The sequence below is a fragment of the Spermophilus citellus genome, assembly GCF_964194105.1.
Source record: "Spermophilus citellus genome assembly, chromosome: 10".
NCBI classification, from domain to species: domain Eukaryota; kingdom Metazoa; phylum Chordata; class Mammalia; order Rodentia; family Sciuridae; genus Spermophilus; species Spermophilus citellus.
This window is the reverse complement of record NC_138197.1, coordinates 9,304,650-9,321,016: the sequence shown is the minus strand read 5'-3', so window position 1 is coordinate 9,321,016 and position 16,367 is coordinate 9,304,650. Positions and strand designations below refer to the sequence as shown.

The 16,367-nt window shown below is 48.4% G+C and overlaps 2 protein-coding genes across 2 annotated transcripts in view; one reads left to right on the top strand and one right to left on the bottom strand.

The window, feature by feature from the left end:
• Positions 1-713: 713 nt before the first annotated feature.
• LOC308657586 (Na(+)/H(+) exchange regulatory cofactor NHE-RF3-like) lies at positions 714-13,723 on the top strand (the record flags this gene model as incomplete). The annotated part of the gene is given in 11 exon segments (XM_081309383.1): positions 714-770; positions 773-925; positions 1,210-1,459; positions 3,361-3,497; positions 4,537-4,662; positions 4,666-4,732; positions 5,485-5,681; positions 8,865-9,089; positions 9,811-9,988; positions 9,991-10,094; positions 12,553-13,723. Coding segments are annotated over 11 exon segments (1,548 nt in total). The 3' UTR covers positions 12,607-13,723.
• A 231-nt stretch (positions 13,724-13,954) lies between these two features.
• The window catches only part of LOC308657852 (Golgi pH regulator-like), a 39,630-nt gene continuing 37,217 nt past the window's right edge, over positions 13,955-16,367 (bottom strand). Inside the window, 3 exon segments of the mRNA XM_081310044.1 lie at positions 13,955-14,350; positions 14,448-14,513; positions 15,306-15,395. Coding sequence (XP_081166170.1) covers positions 14,144-14,350; positions 14,448-14,513; positions 15,306-15,395 — 363 coding nt within the window. The 3' untranslated portion in view covers positions 13,955-14,143.

The following is a 16,367-nucleotide window of genomic DNA, read 5'->3' as shown; positions in this document are numbered from 1 at the left end:
TTATGTTTAGAAATACATTTGATTTATGGGTATTGATTTTATATCCTGTTACATTGCTGAATTCATTTATCTAAAAGTTTTCTGGTGGAATTTTTTGGATCTTCTAAATATAGAATTGTGTCATTAGCAATAGTGATAGTTTGAGTTCTTTTTTTTTCCTGTGTGTATCCCTTTAATTTCTTTCATCTTTCATCTATCTGTCTGATATTGAATAGAAGTGATGAAAGAGGGCATCCCTGTCATTTTCCAGTTTTTAGAGTGACTGCTTTCAATTTTTCTCCATTTAGAATGATGCTGGCCACTGTGTCCACCGTGTAGGAATGCGCTCAGGTCCTCCCCGTCTTGTCCAGGGGTCTGTCCTTATCACCTGACCCCTGATGGGCTCCCACACATCTGGATGGATGTGGCTGGTCTGCTCTTGAGAATTCTGAGTCAGGTATTGGACTTGATTACTTTAGGTGAGGGGACAAGAAGGGGTCTGGTTGGGCTGATGAAAGGGAAACCTCTGTGTCCAGTACCCAGTGACCCTGTCTGAGACTCCAGAGGAAAGTGCTGCTTGGAGAATAGCAAGTCCTGGTGGTGACGTCCTGGACACCCAGTGTGGCCGCGCAGGGATGTGGAGAACAAAGGTGGAGAAGAGAAGCCTGGGATTGGAGAACAAGGTTCTGATCCAGTTCAACTCTCTATGCCCGTTTGTTTTTTTCACCACAGAAATGGCCTCCACCTTCAACCCCCGGGAATGCCGACTGTCCAAAGAAGAAGGGCAAAGCTCCACGGCTTCTTCCTGCGAATCGAGAAGGACACGGACGGCCACCTGGTCCGCGTGGTTGAGAAGGGTAGCTCAGCAGAGAAGGCCGGTCTCTTGGACGGAGACAGAGTTCTTAGGATCAATGGCACCTTTGTGGACAAGAAGGAGCATGTGCAGGTGGGTGAGGCGGGTTCTCAGGGTCTCTCCAGCCGCCACAGCTCTGCGGGGTGTGATTCGGGCCAGCAGGACTTGGTTCTTCCCTGGCAGCCGCTGGCAAGGAGGTATCAGTGATGTTGGCCCCCAAGTCCCCTAGTAACCCACACTGTGCCCAGTGGGCATTTCTCCCTGGGAAGCCGGCCCTCGAGGAGCTGTCTGGTGCCAGAGCCCAGCTGGTCTGCGGGGGGCCGGCGGGCAGGGAGCCGTGGAAGGGCTACGGATGTGCCAGCCCCTCCTCTTCCCAGGTGGTGGATCTGGTCAGGAAGAGCGGGAATGCCGTGACTTTACTGGTTCTGGACGGAGAGTCCTACGAGAAAGCCATCAAAAAACGGGTGGACTTGCAAGAGCTGGGCCGCAGCCCGGAGGAGCGGGGCTCGGATGCCGCGACCCTGGCCCCTGTGGTGAGCGGGACGGCGGGGCCGTGCGCCCGGCCGCGGCTCTGCTACCTGGTGAAGGAGGGCAGCAGCTACGGCTTCTCTCTGAAGACTGTCCAAGGTGAGCTCACGGCAGGACACGGAGAGCCCCTTCCAGCAGGTTCTCTGTTGGCCGATGACTCTTCCCGTTTGACTGTCTCTTCAGTGGTCCCCGAGGTCCCCCTGGCTCTGTTGTGCAGCGAGGGTCATCACGCGGACATCAGGGAGGGCTGGTGGGGGCCCTGCACTCTGGTTCCCCACCACTGGCCAGCTTGACGTCCCTTTGAGGCCAGAGGGTGGTGGGCTGATGCTGCTTTGTTATCCTCCAGCGTCTGGGGGTGGAGGTGGAGGGAGGCAGGACAGGAGGGCCTTCCCACAACCGCCTGTCGGGGAGCTGTGGGCAGCGGGGCCGGGGCGGTCATTATTCAGCAAATTCTGGAGCAGGTGTCAATGCCCGACATGGTGACTGTGGCTGAGGGCCTGGGGTAGGCAGATCCTGTCCGCGGCTCCGCCCCCACTGTTCTGAGGTGTGTACCTGACGCTGGCCACATCCCTGAGAAGCCCTGGCCCTCAGGGAGCATGCAGATGCTATCTCCCTCATTTCAGAGGTGCGGACTGACCAGTACCTGGAGGGGAAGATGTTTTCATAGAAACACAGAGGTATATAAAGGTACCAGGAGAAATGTCAAGTGTCTCGGGACACGCAGTTCCAGTTTTCCTGATATTCATACAGTCACCTAAAGCGACTCTTTGCCTACATGGAAATATTAGTAGCTCTTAACATTTTTATTTTTAATTTTTTATTGTTTTAATTTATAAGTGACAGAATGTGTTTTGACATTATACGTGCATGAAGCATAATTCCTGTTCTTGTGGTTGTACACAACGTGGTGTGACACGGGTCGTGTATTCCCATGTGAACACAGGAAAGTTGTGTGCGACTCATTCCACTGTCTTTCCTCTTCCCATGTCCCCTCCCTTCCCTTCATTCCCCTCTGTCTAATCCCGTGAACTTCTATCCCTCAATATTGTGAGTTAGCATCCACCTAACAGAGAGCATATTGACCTTTGATTTGGGGGGCTGGCTGATTTCACTTAGCACGACAGTCTCCAGTTCCATCCATTTACTGGCAAATGCCATCACCTCATTCTTCTTGACGGCGGAGTGAATTCCACTGTGCATATACACACCACACTTTCTTTATCCATTCATCTGTTGAAGGACACCCAGGCTGGTTCCCTAGCTTAGCTGTTGTGAATTGAGCTGCTGAAAACCTTGATGTGCCTCTGTCCCTGTAGTGTGCTGCTTTTAAGCCCTTTGGGTATACACCAAGGAGTAGGATAATTAGGTCAAACGTTGGTTCCATTCCAAGTTTTCTGAGGAATCTCCATCCTGCTTTCCAGAGTGGTTGCACCCATTTGCAGTCCCACCAGCAATGTAGGAGTGTGCCTTTCCCCCCCATCCTCACCACCATTTGTAGTGACCTGTATTCTTGGTAATCGTGAGTGGAGTGAGAGGGTCTCATGCCGTGTTAATTGTGAGATCTCAGTACCTTGGAAGGACTGACGCTTGTTAACTGGTACCCCACTCGCCCCATGCAAACGCACTACGCTTTCCCTCCCTCCACTGGTAGGTGATGGTGGTGATAGTGCCACTCACAGAGGAGGAGACGGAGCAGATGCCTCCTCATTCCACAAATGCCAAGAGAGGGACGCAATGATGAAGCATTTTCTGGTTCTAGGGGCCATTGCTACCTGAGACTTAGTCGGGCTCAGATTTCTGTTAAAATGAACAGATACCTGCTAAGTGTGACCATGTCCACCTTAGTGCTGGGAGCCGTGACGGATTCTAGGTCAGCCCCTGAGGGTCACGTGAGCGAGCTCTGAAGTTGGAAGCTCTGCTGTCGCGTCCCTGGGAGGAGAGCCTTTTCCAGGTGACCCCAGCTTCTCTGTGCGACGGGTTCCTGCCCCGCTCTCTTCCAGGTAAAAAGGGAGTGTACGTGACTGATCTCACACCCCAGGGTGTGGCCATGAGAGCCGGCGTCCTGGCTGACGACCACCTGATTGAAGTAAATGGAGAGAACGTGGAGGCGGCCGGCCACGAGGAGGTGGTGGAGAAGGTAGACCCAGGGCATCTGTCCCTCCCTCTCACTGGAAGGGGTGGCAGGCGGGTGGCAGGTAGGCTTCTGAGAGATGGACCCTGGGGTGGAGAGACTCGCCCGGGGCTCAGCAGGGCTACTGCAGGGCTTTGGAACTGGAACCTCAGCTGGGCTCTCACCTAGAGTCTGAAGAACCCTGCAGCTTCTGTCTGGGATCCGGTTTGCACAGTTCTCCTCCTCACACACTTCCACTTCCTGTGCTGGTCACCTGTGGTCACCTGAAGTGATTAAATAGAAAATTCCAGAAACGCAGTGCCTATGTTTTAAATAACTTTTGTTTCTTGTTAATCACTGTGCTTAATTTATAAACCAGACTTTATCATAAGTGTGTGAGTGCAGGAAAAAACAGAGAATCTATCAGGTTCAGGACCATCTGCTATTTCCAGATGGTGGTCATGTGACTAAGGGACAGGTAGTGTGGACAGTGTGCACGGCGTGGATATGGTGGACAAGGGATGATTCCTGTCCTGGGCAGGTGCGGGGCGATGGCCGGGGACCCCATCTTCGAAGGTCATGTCATCCAGAACCTAGGAAATACTCCTGGGGTCTCCGTTCAGGGTTTCTGGCCTGCAGTTGACTGTGGGTAACAAACCCCAGGAGAGTGAAGCTACGGAGGGGGACGCTGTAAAGTGTCCAGGACCCACGGGGACAGGGGTCTCCTCTGAGGTCACCTGGACTCTTGAGCTGGACCGGCCTTCTCTCCTCTTGGTGAATGGCCTTCCAGGTGGACCCTGCTTTCTTTCTTTTCCAAACTCCTGTGCGGGCCTTCCCCCACCTGCCTTTGTGGGTTTTGTGGGTCCGGTGGACACGCGTTGTTGAAGTCCTCCTTGATGAAGGAGGAATGACCCTAGAGGTGGAGAGAGGACAAAGCGGGCGCAGCATCCCCGCCAGCGGAGGCTGGAGTGGCCACTCCGTGGGCTGTGGAGACTGCCCCCAGAGGAGCCTCTTCCTCCCAGCCTTGTTCTTGGGGACTGACGCTGGCTTCCCGTTTGTGTGGCAGGTGAGGAAGTTGGGGAGCCGTGTCGTGTTCCTGCTTGTGGACAGAGAGACTGACAAGCGGCACCGTGAGCAGAAGACACCATTCAAGAGGGAGGCGGCCAGTTTGGAACTCCTGCCTCGTCAGCCCTGACTGGTGGAGATGAAGAGGGGCAGCCATGGCTACGGGTTCTATCTGAAGGCAAGCCCGGAGCGGAAAGGCGAGTCACCAGGAGCAGGGCCCCGCAGTGTGACCGACTGATCATCCAAGTCCAGCCTAGAGGCCCGCCAGACCCCAGAGGCCCACCAGGTCTAGGTCGGAAACGGCCAAGAACAGGAGACGTAGCTAGGTCAGCTTCTGGGTCACCAGGGAGGCCGACGTTGGGATCCCAAAGTGGGCAGAAGTGAATTTTGATTCGAATGTACCATATTTGAAGGATCTAGGAGAGAGCTGCCGAGTACCTCCAAAAAGCTCTCTGGGAAGGAGGAACGGGAACTTGTTAAAACTAGTGTGAGGGACAGAAAGAGTGAGATCCGGCGGGGTCTGCTCCTTCCCTAGGTGCACACGCTGCGCTCTTCAGACCCAGCGCGGTTGCCAGGGGCCTGACTCTCAGGGCTCAACTTGGTGTAAGATTCACGGGTCCCAGCACCCCCTCTGACTTCCTCTTCAGCCTGCTCCTCTGCCGAGATCGGGGGCCAGTCTTATATTAACATGACCTTTAACCCTTGAGCCCTTTCCTTGCTAAGGGCTGGGTTTGTTCCCCCGGTGTCCTAAGCAGGAAAATAACCCAGACAGGGTGCTCACAGGCCTCTCGGATGTGGAGGGAGGGACACTAGTTGTACTCCGCACACCTTTTATTTCATCCGAGTCTTTTTTTTTTAATTTATTCTTTAGTTCATCAGGGCTTTGAACTCCCAGTTTTTGTTTTAGGGGCTTTTCTGATAATTTTATCTTTTTGTGGGGGGAGGATAGGTCAGATCATCAAGGACATAGATTCCGGAAGTCCAGCAGAGGCAGCTGGCTTGAAGACCAATGACCTGGTAGTTGCTGTCAACGGGGAGTCTGTGGAAAACCTGGATCATGACAGTGTGGTGGAAATGATTAAAAAGGGCGGAGACCAGACTTCACTGCTGGTGGTTGACAAGGAGACGGAGAGCATTTACAGACTGGTGAGCAACACAGGCCCGTCTCCATGAGTCAGGGTTGGGCCACCACTCCTGCTCTCAAACGCTGGGCTGCTACTATTCCTCCAAACTGGAAGGAGGTGATGAGCATCGCTGAGCTGAACTGAGGCTCAAATTGGTACTGATATGAAAATGCTTGGGGAATACTGAAGGGTTCTAAGTCCTTGGACCGAAGATCTTGAAAGAATTTATGAATACACTACAGAATGACTCTTGCCAACCAAGATGATCTATGGAGAACATAAGCCTGGAGAGAGAGAGAGAGAGAGAGAGAGAGAGAGAGAGAGAGAGAGAGAGAGAGACACACACACCTCCCCTAACTTCCCCAAACAGAAAATAATTGAATTTTAAGTTCCATCGATCTTATGTAAAAGCCCAGAAAAGATTATCAAACAGTTTGGAACAGATTTAGCAGGACCAAGTTGTACCAAATTAATCTTACTTCTCCTTTAACAACTATCATTCTAACAGTTACTGTTTGCATGTTTTAAAACACATTTATTTTATCAAAAGAATTAGGGTTGAGGCTAATTTAATAGAAATCTGGGGGCTTAAGTACCATCTGCTTTGCTAGGGGTTGGTCATAAAGATGAATAAGAAAAATGGTTCTTGTTCTTACATGATAGACAGTAGAAACGCCTAAGGGCACATAAACGGTACAGGAGGAGGAATAGAATGGAGATGATATTTTTACATAGGAGGACACTGAAGCTGAGAGGAAGTGACTTGCTATAGTGACCCAGCTAGGACTGAAGCCAGTAATCCACTCCAAGTTCTTGGTTTCTCGATTCATTTTATCACCCTCCTCCTTGACACATAGATGAAGTATTTCAAGATGTTTTTGTCAACAAGATCAAATAATAGACTGAATGACAGATGTCAGTGGGTTTTTAGTTGAACAACTGTACCCAAAGAATACTCGATCCTGGAACAATGTCGCTGTGGACAGAAGTTTCCAGTGGCAGGCTGCTTGTTCCTACCCTGTTTTATTAAATCTGGAGTGAAACAAAGAGAACCCATAAAGGACATAGAGCAGTGATGGATGATGAATATGGTGTGAATACGAGACGATGAGATCTGCTTTAGTGACGCTCCAAAAAGCTGCCCCCTCCCAAAAAAGGTGGTTACATGCAAGTGCTTGTCTGGCTTGCATGAGGTCCTGTCGATGCCTGGTGCTGCGGAAACACCCCCACCACAAAGTTACGGACGTGGCTTCTGGAGGTAGCTACCTCCTTGTGCTGGCATAAGACCACCCTGGAACTACTAGTACCCTGGACAAGTTACCTTCTTCAGGCCTCAGTCTCCTTAGTTAGAAGGTGGGGTAGTTACTGCGAAGGGCTGTCACAGGGTCGAGTGAGTTGATATTTAGGCTAAGTCCATATTATGTGCAGTTCTGAGGAGAACCCTACCCTGGGCCAGTTGGTAATTAGGGGAGAGACTCTGGAAGCCACTGCCTTGTGACTAAGGCTGAAGTCAGCCGACCACTCACTGTTCTAGGGATCCTGCCGTCTGGTCCTTTCCGACTCTTCTTAACCTTTCAGAACGATCATAGAATGCTTAAATGTTACTTTATTCTTCTTTGGTTCATATAAAAGAGAACTCTGCTCTAAAAAGGTGGCGGCCCAGCTCTCCAAAGTAAGCTGAGAGGTTGAGGCAGGTGGTGGGTCTTCTGAGAGGTATTGGTGAATAGGTGAAAACCTATTCAGTTCCTGGCACATACTAGATAACCAAAGACTCAAAGAAGAATGAATGAAACTAAGTGTTAAAGGTCCCTGTCATTTGCCCAGAGATGGACTGCTCCTGGGAGAGTTGATCTGCTTGTTCATGTTGCGCTCCTGGAGATATTTTGGTATATGATGAGGCACTCTGATAAAGAGTCTCTGGTGTGGAACATTTGCAAATGTGTCACTGATAGGTCTAGTGTTGTTGAATTGGGGATGAGGAGGTTCTGTGCTGGTACCTCTCAGGAAGGAGGTGCGGTTTTGTGGTTAGTAAGACAGATGAGAAACCAGAGGACCAAACATCTGATTTTAGCCAGAAGGCTCCAGTGCGACTGGGGTGGAGCGCACACTGTGCTCGCCTTCCGTTGGCTCACTTCCTGTCCGTTGCCTAACAAACGTCCTGGGCCTTTGCAGGCAGCAAGGTAACTTCTGATCCAGGTTAGACCACACCCACATCAGCCTTCCTAAAACACCAGCTGATGAAGCTCTTAGTTCTATTAAACAATGTCCGTTTCCTGTCCTGTGCTTCTGTGTCCAAGACCAACATTGCTTTCTTCACATGTGCGGTCTGGTAGTTGAGATGGATCACAAGTATTTAAAGATGGCAGGGAGTACCGGGCGCGGTGGCACATGTCTGTAATCCCAGGGGCTCAGGAGGCTGAGGCAGGAGGGTCGCCAGTTCAAAGCCAGTAAATTAGTGAGGTCCTGAGCAATTCAGCGAGACCCAGCTCTAAATACACTTAAAAAAAAAAGGCTAGCTGTGGCTCAGCGGTTAAGAGTGCCTTGGTTGAATCCTGGGTGGGAGTGTGGCATAACAGGAGTGCCCACGAGCAGTCAGAACCATGACAGTAAAACCCACACATCAGAACCCGGCACCCAGGAGGGCGGCACATGGCAAGGGGTGGAGAGGGACTGCTGTCCATCATGTGACACCTTCCCCGGTTGTCACCGTGCGCACAGGGTCTTCTGGCGTCTGAGTCGCCAGTGTGCTGTGTTTTACTGTAACGTGTCTGAGGAGCTCTGATGACCATCTTACTGAAGGTGACTGGCTCAGTATCATGGTGTCAAGAGAAACCAGAAATTCTTTTTTTTTTTTTTTTTTGGTGGTGCTGGACAGCAAATCCAGGGCGCTGTGCATGCTAGGCAAGTGTCCACCACTAAACTGCCCCAGGTACTAGCAACGGTCATCCTTTTGGCTTCTTGTACAGAATTCTATCCTGCTTTTAGTTCATATTTATACACGTCTGCGTATGTTCATATAATTCCACAACTGTGCTCAACCTTCTTTTATACTTTTCCTGGCTTGAGTACTAGAAGAATTTTATAGCCTGTAATTAGTTGGATCCAGAAGAGGAGTGGTACATGTATGGTACCTTATAAATAAAACAAGCACATTTACTGATGAGTAAGTATTCATACTTAACTATTTTTTCTCTATTTTCAAAAGGCTCATTTTTCTCCATTTTTCTACTATCAAAGTCAAGAAATACCTAATGGTTCTATCAAAGAGGCTCCAGCTTCTATCCCTGTTCCTCTGGAAGTCTCAAGTCCAGATACTACTGAGGAAGTAGCAGATCACAAGCCTAAACTCTGCAGACTGATGAAAGATGAAAATGGCTATGATTTTCACTTAAATGCAATTCAGGGTCAGCCAGGCTCGTTCATCAAACAGGTAATCTGATTCCAGCGTCCAGTTAACAGTGTTACAATTGGAAGAGTCTTAGCTTCTTCCACCCAATTGGTGGCTTAATAAAAAGGTGACACTTCTAGATGCAGTGGCTCACTGCATCCTCCAGGCAGGAGGATGGCAAGTTCAAAAGCAGCCGCAGCAACTTAGCCAGGCCCTAAGCAACTCAGTGAGACCCTGTATCAAAATAAATAAAAATGGCTAGGGATGTGGCTCAGTGGTTAAGCACCCCTGGGTTCAATCTCTGGGCCCCTCCTCCACCCCCAAAAACAAAGGAAAAAAAATGGTACACTGCAGACTTTTATCTCACCGGGGCTCAGTACTTTCACAGTCCTGCACCCTCCGAGTAAGTCATACCAGAAGCTCATGTCTGTGCCAACTTGTGTCCCACCTACCTGTCTCCATCAGTGAGCTCACCTGCCTGTTGCACTGTCAGCCCTGTGCACCTGGCAGAGTGCCTTCCTCCACAGGACTGATCATCATCATCTTGTGGTCCCCAGCTGGGAGGGGGGTCCCTAGGGGGACCTACGGCGCCCACAGCCTTCAGAACAGAAAGCGCGATTTTCGTCCAGCTGGTCACACTGCTCACCTGAGTGTGGAAGTCGTAGCTTCCAGAAGTGGAAAGGCATTAAAGAACTGGAGAGGTGACACGGCTAAGTGCCCCTCTTCCCGCTTACAATGGATAACTGGGAACTTGTGCTCACAGGTGCAGGAGGGCGGCCCTGCTGCTGAGGCTGGGCTGGAGGACGGGGACATCGTCATCGAGGTGAATGGGCTGAATGTGCTGGAGGAGCCCTATGAGAAGGTGGTGGACAGGATCCAGGGCAGTGGGAAGAACGTCACGCTCCTGGTCTGTGGAAAGAAGGCCTATGCTTACTTCCAGGCCACAAAGTCCCTGTTGTGTCCTCCATGGCTGACCCACTGGCTGCCGATTCCACAGAGGAACCAGGGGCAGCGTCAGAGCACGACCCGCCCGTGGCCAAAGAACGAGTGAGTGACGCTAAGCTTCCCTTTTGTCCCTTACAGCCCCTGGTCACCTGGTGTCTGTTCCTACTGTTTCTTCGTGTTGGAAGACCTGGTGAAGAGCAAAGAGACCGTGGAAGGGAGGTGTGCAGGGCAAGCTCCCATTTCCACAGCGCGCCCGGCTTCAGGACCACAGGGGGGCACAGGACAGGCAGACTTTCCGCTAGATTCTGTTCTGTCACTTGTGGTCCTGGGTAGATGGGTTCACCTGCTTGGTCCCCAGTTTCCTACCTATTAGAAAGGGATAATTTCTAGAACTGTCTCAGAATTATACTCAGGTCTTGAAGTGCTTTAACCAGTATCTGCTCACAGTAAACACAAAAATGATGTTGGGGACAGTTTGAGAAAATAATTGGCAGGTGTTATTGTTTTATTACTAGGAAAGACTAAGCATCATTCTGTTTACACCTGGATTAGGTAAATTCATTAAAAATTTTTTTACTTGTAGATGGACAAAACTTTATTATTTTTTTAATGTGGTGCTGAGGACCAAACCCAGTGCCTCCCACGTGCCAGGCAGGAGCTCTGCCCCTGAGCCCACCTCCGCCCTTCATTCTCCTCTCCTAAGTATCTGAGGTCCAAGAGCACATCGAGGGTCCAGGTTCGTCGAGACACTGTGGCAAGGCGAGGACTCCAGAGCTGAATGCACAAGGCCCGACTCCGCCTACTTCCCTCCACCCTCTCTCACTGGAGTGTGTGCTGCCACCCCATGAGGAGTCTGCAGATGTGGACCGTAGCCCCAGAACTGTCTTCTTGGTTGAGCTCAAGGCTGAAGAAGACCATCACTTGAAGGTGGACAGCGGTGACGGCACAGTTACGTTACAGTCACTTTAGGGGCTGGTGCAAAGGGCGCACTGCACAGTGTGGCAGGGCAGTGGATCGTAACGCCCTGTGGTGAAAGTGATGCTGGCCAACGGCCCCCCTTGGGGCCCTGAAATCCCCACCTGAGGTCCTCAGGTTGCAGTGTGGCTCCAGGCCTGGGCACATTAGTGGGCAGCACTTGGTAGCTGCGGAGCAGGATGCAGCGTCAGACGACGAAGGGGCAGGGTGAGACTCTTCAGTGTCCTGGAAAGCCATCTGCCCGGAGGTGGCAGCAAGCTTCCCCAGGAGAGAGGAAAACTTGCTGCATCTGTCGAAGACGACAGATGACGATTTTGATGAGGAAAAAGCGCCAGTGAAGACATCTGTACGCAACACTCTAGCCCCAACCCAACCACCAACACCAAGATCAAAATGTCGAGTCCTTCAAAAAACAGGAAGAACTCCTAAAACACCAAGGGCCTGGTTCTGCAGAAGACGCTAAGGCAGAAATGCAAGCAAGCACAGGACAAAGGGCTGTCTCCCCACAGTGGAATCGGTAGGTGGAGAGATGCTCTGCGTGACCCACCGGAGGCCACTCAGGATCTCTGCAGTGCGGAAGCCTCTGAGTGAACAGTCTCCATCTTCAGGCCTGGGCTGGGGCTCAGTGGTAGAGAGCTGGCCTACCATGTGTAAGGCACTGGGTTCGATTCTCACCACCACAGGTAAATAAAGGTCCATTGACAACCAAAAAAAAAAAAATTCTGTCTTGTTTCATTTCTGTAACAGTTGGTATCCGGCTGTCCTTTTTATTATGCAAAGTGAGAGCTTTCCCTACTGTGTTTGGTAAATGTCCAGGTTTCATTGCCAAAAATGTGTTGTACAAAATCCTGTTTTGTTTTTTGTTTTTTTTTTTTGGTACGGGGATTGAACTCAGGGCATTCGACCACTGAGCCACACCCCCCGTCCTATTTTGTATTTTATTTAGAGACAGCATCTCACTGAGTTGCTTAGGCCTCGCCATTGCTGAGGCTGGCTCTGAACTCGTGATCCTCCTGCCTCAGCCTCCGAGCCTCTAGGCTCACAGGTGTGGGCCACTGTGCCTGGCAGTGCCTGTTTAGTTTTTAAAGATGGAACTCCACCTTTGCTTGGTTTTTAAGTGTTATGGGATGTTATGATAATGATTTATTAGTAATAGTGGTGGTCAGACATGGAAATATATATATGAAATAAACTCAGTACTTTAATAAAGTAAAAAAAAAGATGAATTCAATATTTTTTTCTATTCTGATTGGTGAAATAAATAACAAATACTCATTTTAATGAACATAAAATAAACACTGACCTTATATTCTAGAAAGCTTAATAAGTATTATAATTATCTTAACAATTCCTCTATAGGTGGTTAATTACAGTTCTATGCTAGTGTTACAGAAGAGAAAAATATACGACGTTAAGAAATTCGTTAATGTGTCAAATAGCAAGTTGGAAACAAAGCCAAGTGCAGGATTCAGATCACCTGTCTCCTAGAAGTGACTCTATTCCTGAGTTAAGCCCTGTGACTCTAGAATAAACCATCCCTCTCCTGACATTCACAATCTGTAAATCCCCTGTTGTCTTTGCACAGGCCCACAGTACAGCCTCGCATTCTTCTTCCAGTTCTGAAGATACAGAGATGTGATGCCGGAAATGACCCCTTTGGCAGACACTGCTCAGGGTCCAGAATCGACTTTCTCCACGAGCTGCCTCCACTGTCTGTCTCCATTCCACCTGTGTGACCGTGTGCTGTTGTCATTTGCCTTAGGGGCTGCTCTTGCAGGTGGCTTATTTATGGTTCTTAGGAAGATGTAAGGCAGGAGTCACATCATTTTTAAGTGATCTCCTCCAGGCTTCAACTCAACTCCATTTCTCTAATGATTCTCTTACTCCTATAGGCTCCTTGAACACCAAAAAAAAAACAAAAACAAAAACAAAAAAAACCCAGAAAAACTCATAATCTATATATGTGAGAGTTGCTAAATAAAAATATCTAAGCAGATCTCATTAAAATCAGGCTTTTACAGAAATGCTGTGGTTGCTGGAATCAATACTATTAAAATGCCTTTTGACTATGCTTGAAACCTCCCTATTAGCTGGTGTAACCTTAGTAGTGCTTTTGTTTTGGACAAACTTTTTATGCTTTGATCTTCTAGAACCATGATAATATAGAATAAGACCTTAATAATAAAAGTGATAACATTCATAATTGTCTTAAGATGCATTTGAGTATCCTAAACATTTTTTAGAGCTACCTTTAAAGAACTGGAGTCCTAGGATATGAAAGTGACTACTGCAGTTCCTTGTTTTACCTCACACCATGAGGGGCAAATAAAAGGAAGACATGGGATATATCATCCTGAATTTAATGTAGGGTACTGACTCTTCTATTTTGGGAGTACCGGCGATTGATTCAGGGACACTCAACCACTGAGCCACATCCCCAGTTGTTTTTTTGTATTTTAGAGACCAGGTCTCACTGAGTTGCTTAGCACTTTGCTCAAAGTTGCTGAGGCTGGCTTTGAACTCATGATCCTCCTGCCTCAGCCTCTCAAGCCACATGGATTACAGAGGCGAGCGCCACTGGGCCCGGCTCACTCTTACTATTAATTTTAAAAGAAATCAAGATAACAACATAGGGCTGGGGTTATAGCTCAGTGGTAGCGCACTCATCTGGCACGTGTGAGGCACTGAATTCGATCCTCAGCACCACATAATAAATAAATAAAGGTATCGTGTCCATCTACAACTAAAAAAATATTAAAAAAATGGCAACATAACCTGAAGTCTCTCTTGGTAGAATCTCGTTCAGCTGTCTACTAATCTTTTCCCCAGAAAACAGATGAACTCTTGGTTATTTCAACAGGGCAGGGGCTGGGGGAGGAGGGAGGCATGCTAACTCACATGAGATTGCACAAACGTAACACCAGCTGCGACTGATAAAGGGAATCTCAGGCCAAAGTGTTAAAATCTTGGATTTTAATGACCGCCCGCCCTCCCTGTGTGTTAGCTCGGCCCCTTAGGAGCACAGCGTCATCTGAGGAGGAAGGCATATGCTGGAGGTGGAAAGAGCCTGCCACGGCATCTTGTTTGTTTAAAAACATGAGGTGCTGGTCCCCTCCGTAGTTTTTCCCCTTAGGAAACTGTCACCACTGCTTCTCAGAGTCTTCACAGGCATGAGCTCAAGGCGCCATACGCTTCTCTGGTGCCTGTTTGTGAGCCAAGTAGAGGAAGAGTATGCTGGACAGGGCGCTGACCAGGAAGATGACATCAAACCACCGGTGGTAGAAGTTGAACTGCAGCTCCCCGAGGACCTCCGTGATGATGGTGCGGTACTGCAGAGGCATGCTCATTCGGATCAGCAGCACGGAGGACACAAAGTACATCCCCTGAAACACCAGACCAATCAGTCCAGGCTCCACTGGCACTGCACTGAGGGACAGGTCAGAAGAAGCTGTGGACATGAAGCTTACCCGTGACACTCACCATTATCTGTGCCAACAGCAGGACAATGACATTAGAGGATTTACTGCTGGATATGGTGTAGAAGAACTGTGAAGAGAGGGAGGAAGAGGGACTGGATGGTAACTGCTGTTATGAACTGTAAGGGGGGTGTTGACCTCTGAGCAGTGTCTCTGCACGCCACGACCCTACACAGAACGTTCAGATGACCAGGGCTGTGAGAAGAGACTCAAAAACTCAAGCTTTCCCCTTGAGGTACTTGGTGGCTTTAAGTGATGAAATATTTGAGAGGATTCCTATGCTATCAAACTTTACAACTCTTGTGATGCGTCCAACCTTAATATCCCTACAAAACATTAAAATGGACATCTGCATTTATTAGTAGGCTCCATAGCTCTTTCCCAAATCAGGCTAGAAGCCTGGAGACCCTCTCCTGACCCAGCCTCTTCTCTTCACTCACTGACCCTGCTCTCCTAGGAGGACAGTGAGGTCCCCACACACGTTGTCAGAGGAGTCCCCTCTTTTATCTCCACGAAGCCTTCCTCTGTTGACCAGGAAACAACAGAACATTCTGCTTCCCTACTTCCATATCTTCTTTATAAATGATTCTCATGATTATTCTAACCTCAAATATCTCATTCATTTATTCCAAGTATCTGCCAAACACCTACCATGTGCTAAGTTCCATTATTAATAACAGTGACATACAAGTAAACAGACCCTTATTCAACTACCTTGGGACTTACCTGCACTTGGTATATGATGTCATATACTGTCATCAATTTATACTATTCAGATTTCAGAAGGCAGAAATCATTAGGTATCATTATTTCATGGTGCCACAGTTAAATAAATACCCTTTGATACTGTGATACAATATACCTTGGTAAGAGTGATCAGCAATCCTCTGATGGATGTGACAATGATTATTCCAACCAGAATGAAGGAGATGTGTTGGGACCAGAACTTCACCTGCCACCATAACAGGAGGAAAAAAAATATGGGTTAAATCTCTGTTCAGAGAGAGGTTAAGAACTAAGATATTTTGATCACTTATGACTCCGAGAGAGAACGTCATTAGGCCCTGACCCCCACCCGCTCCTTCTTTTAAAAGGGAGGGAAGAAGGCAAGTAAGTGTTAAGTAAAACACAGGGAGACTGCAGTGGGTATCTAAACTGTGGCTGAATCACATCTTAAGGACAGAAGAAAGCAAGAACAAAAAGTGATAAAGATAACTGGCTCGGCTCAGACGCAGAGCACTCCCTAGGATGTGTGAGGCACTGGGTTCCATCCTCAGCACCACATAAAAATAAATAAAGGTATTGTGTCCACCTATAACTAAAAAATAAATATCAAAATAAATAAATAAACGAAAGGAAATGAACAGGAGCTTGATGTTTTTAACATCTATGAATGATAGCCCTCTAATCAAACAAAACTTCAAAGAATCTTTTTAAATTAAAAGAACTTATAGGCATTTTCAGCTATGCTTTAGGAAATAACTGAACTTCATTTGAATCACATGATGACATCTTTTCATCCTTCTGCATTGCTTGATTCAGTTCTAAAAAGTATGTGAGGGAGAGCTGCTGTTACTAACATTTAAAAAGCTTGTTGTTTACCATCATGAAATACGGAGGACACAGATGAATTACAGATGGAATACGTACATAGCAAGTAAGTAATGTCGGGAAAAACATTTCTAAAAACCTAGCCCAGAACAAAATTTAAACAAGGAAAACAAATATGCAGTAACAGCAAAGCACACTTAAAAGATCATGCAAAAAGGAAACCCATTGGCATATCATCAGAACAGTGCACATTTGGAGCTATTTCTCAAGGACTGGTGCTCAGTCTGCTCCAGCTCATCCCTGTCCTGTCCAGCTACCCTCGGGCCTGGGGCACACTGCTGAAACAGAAGCCTGGCACATCATGACACCTGTT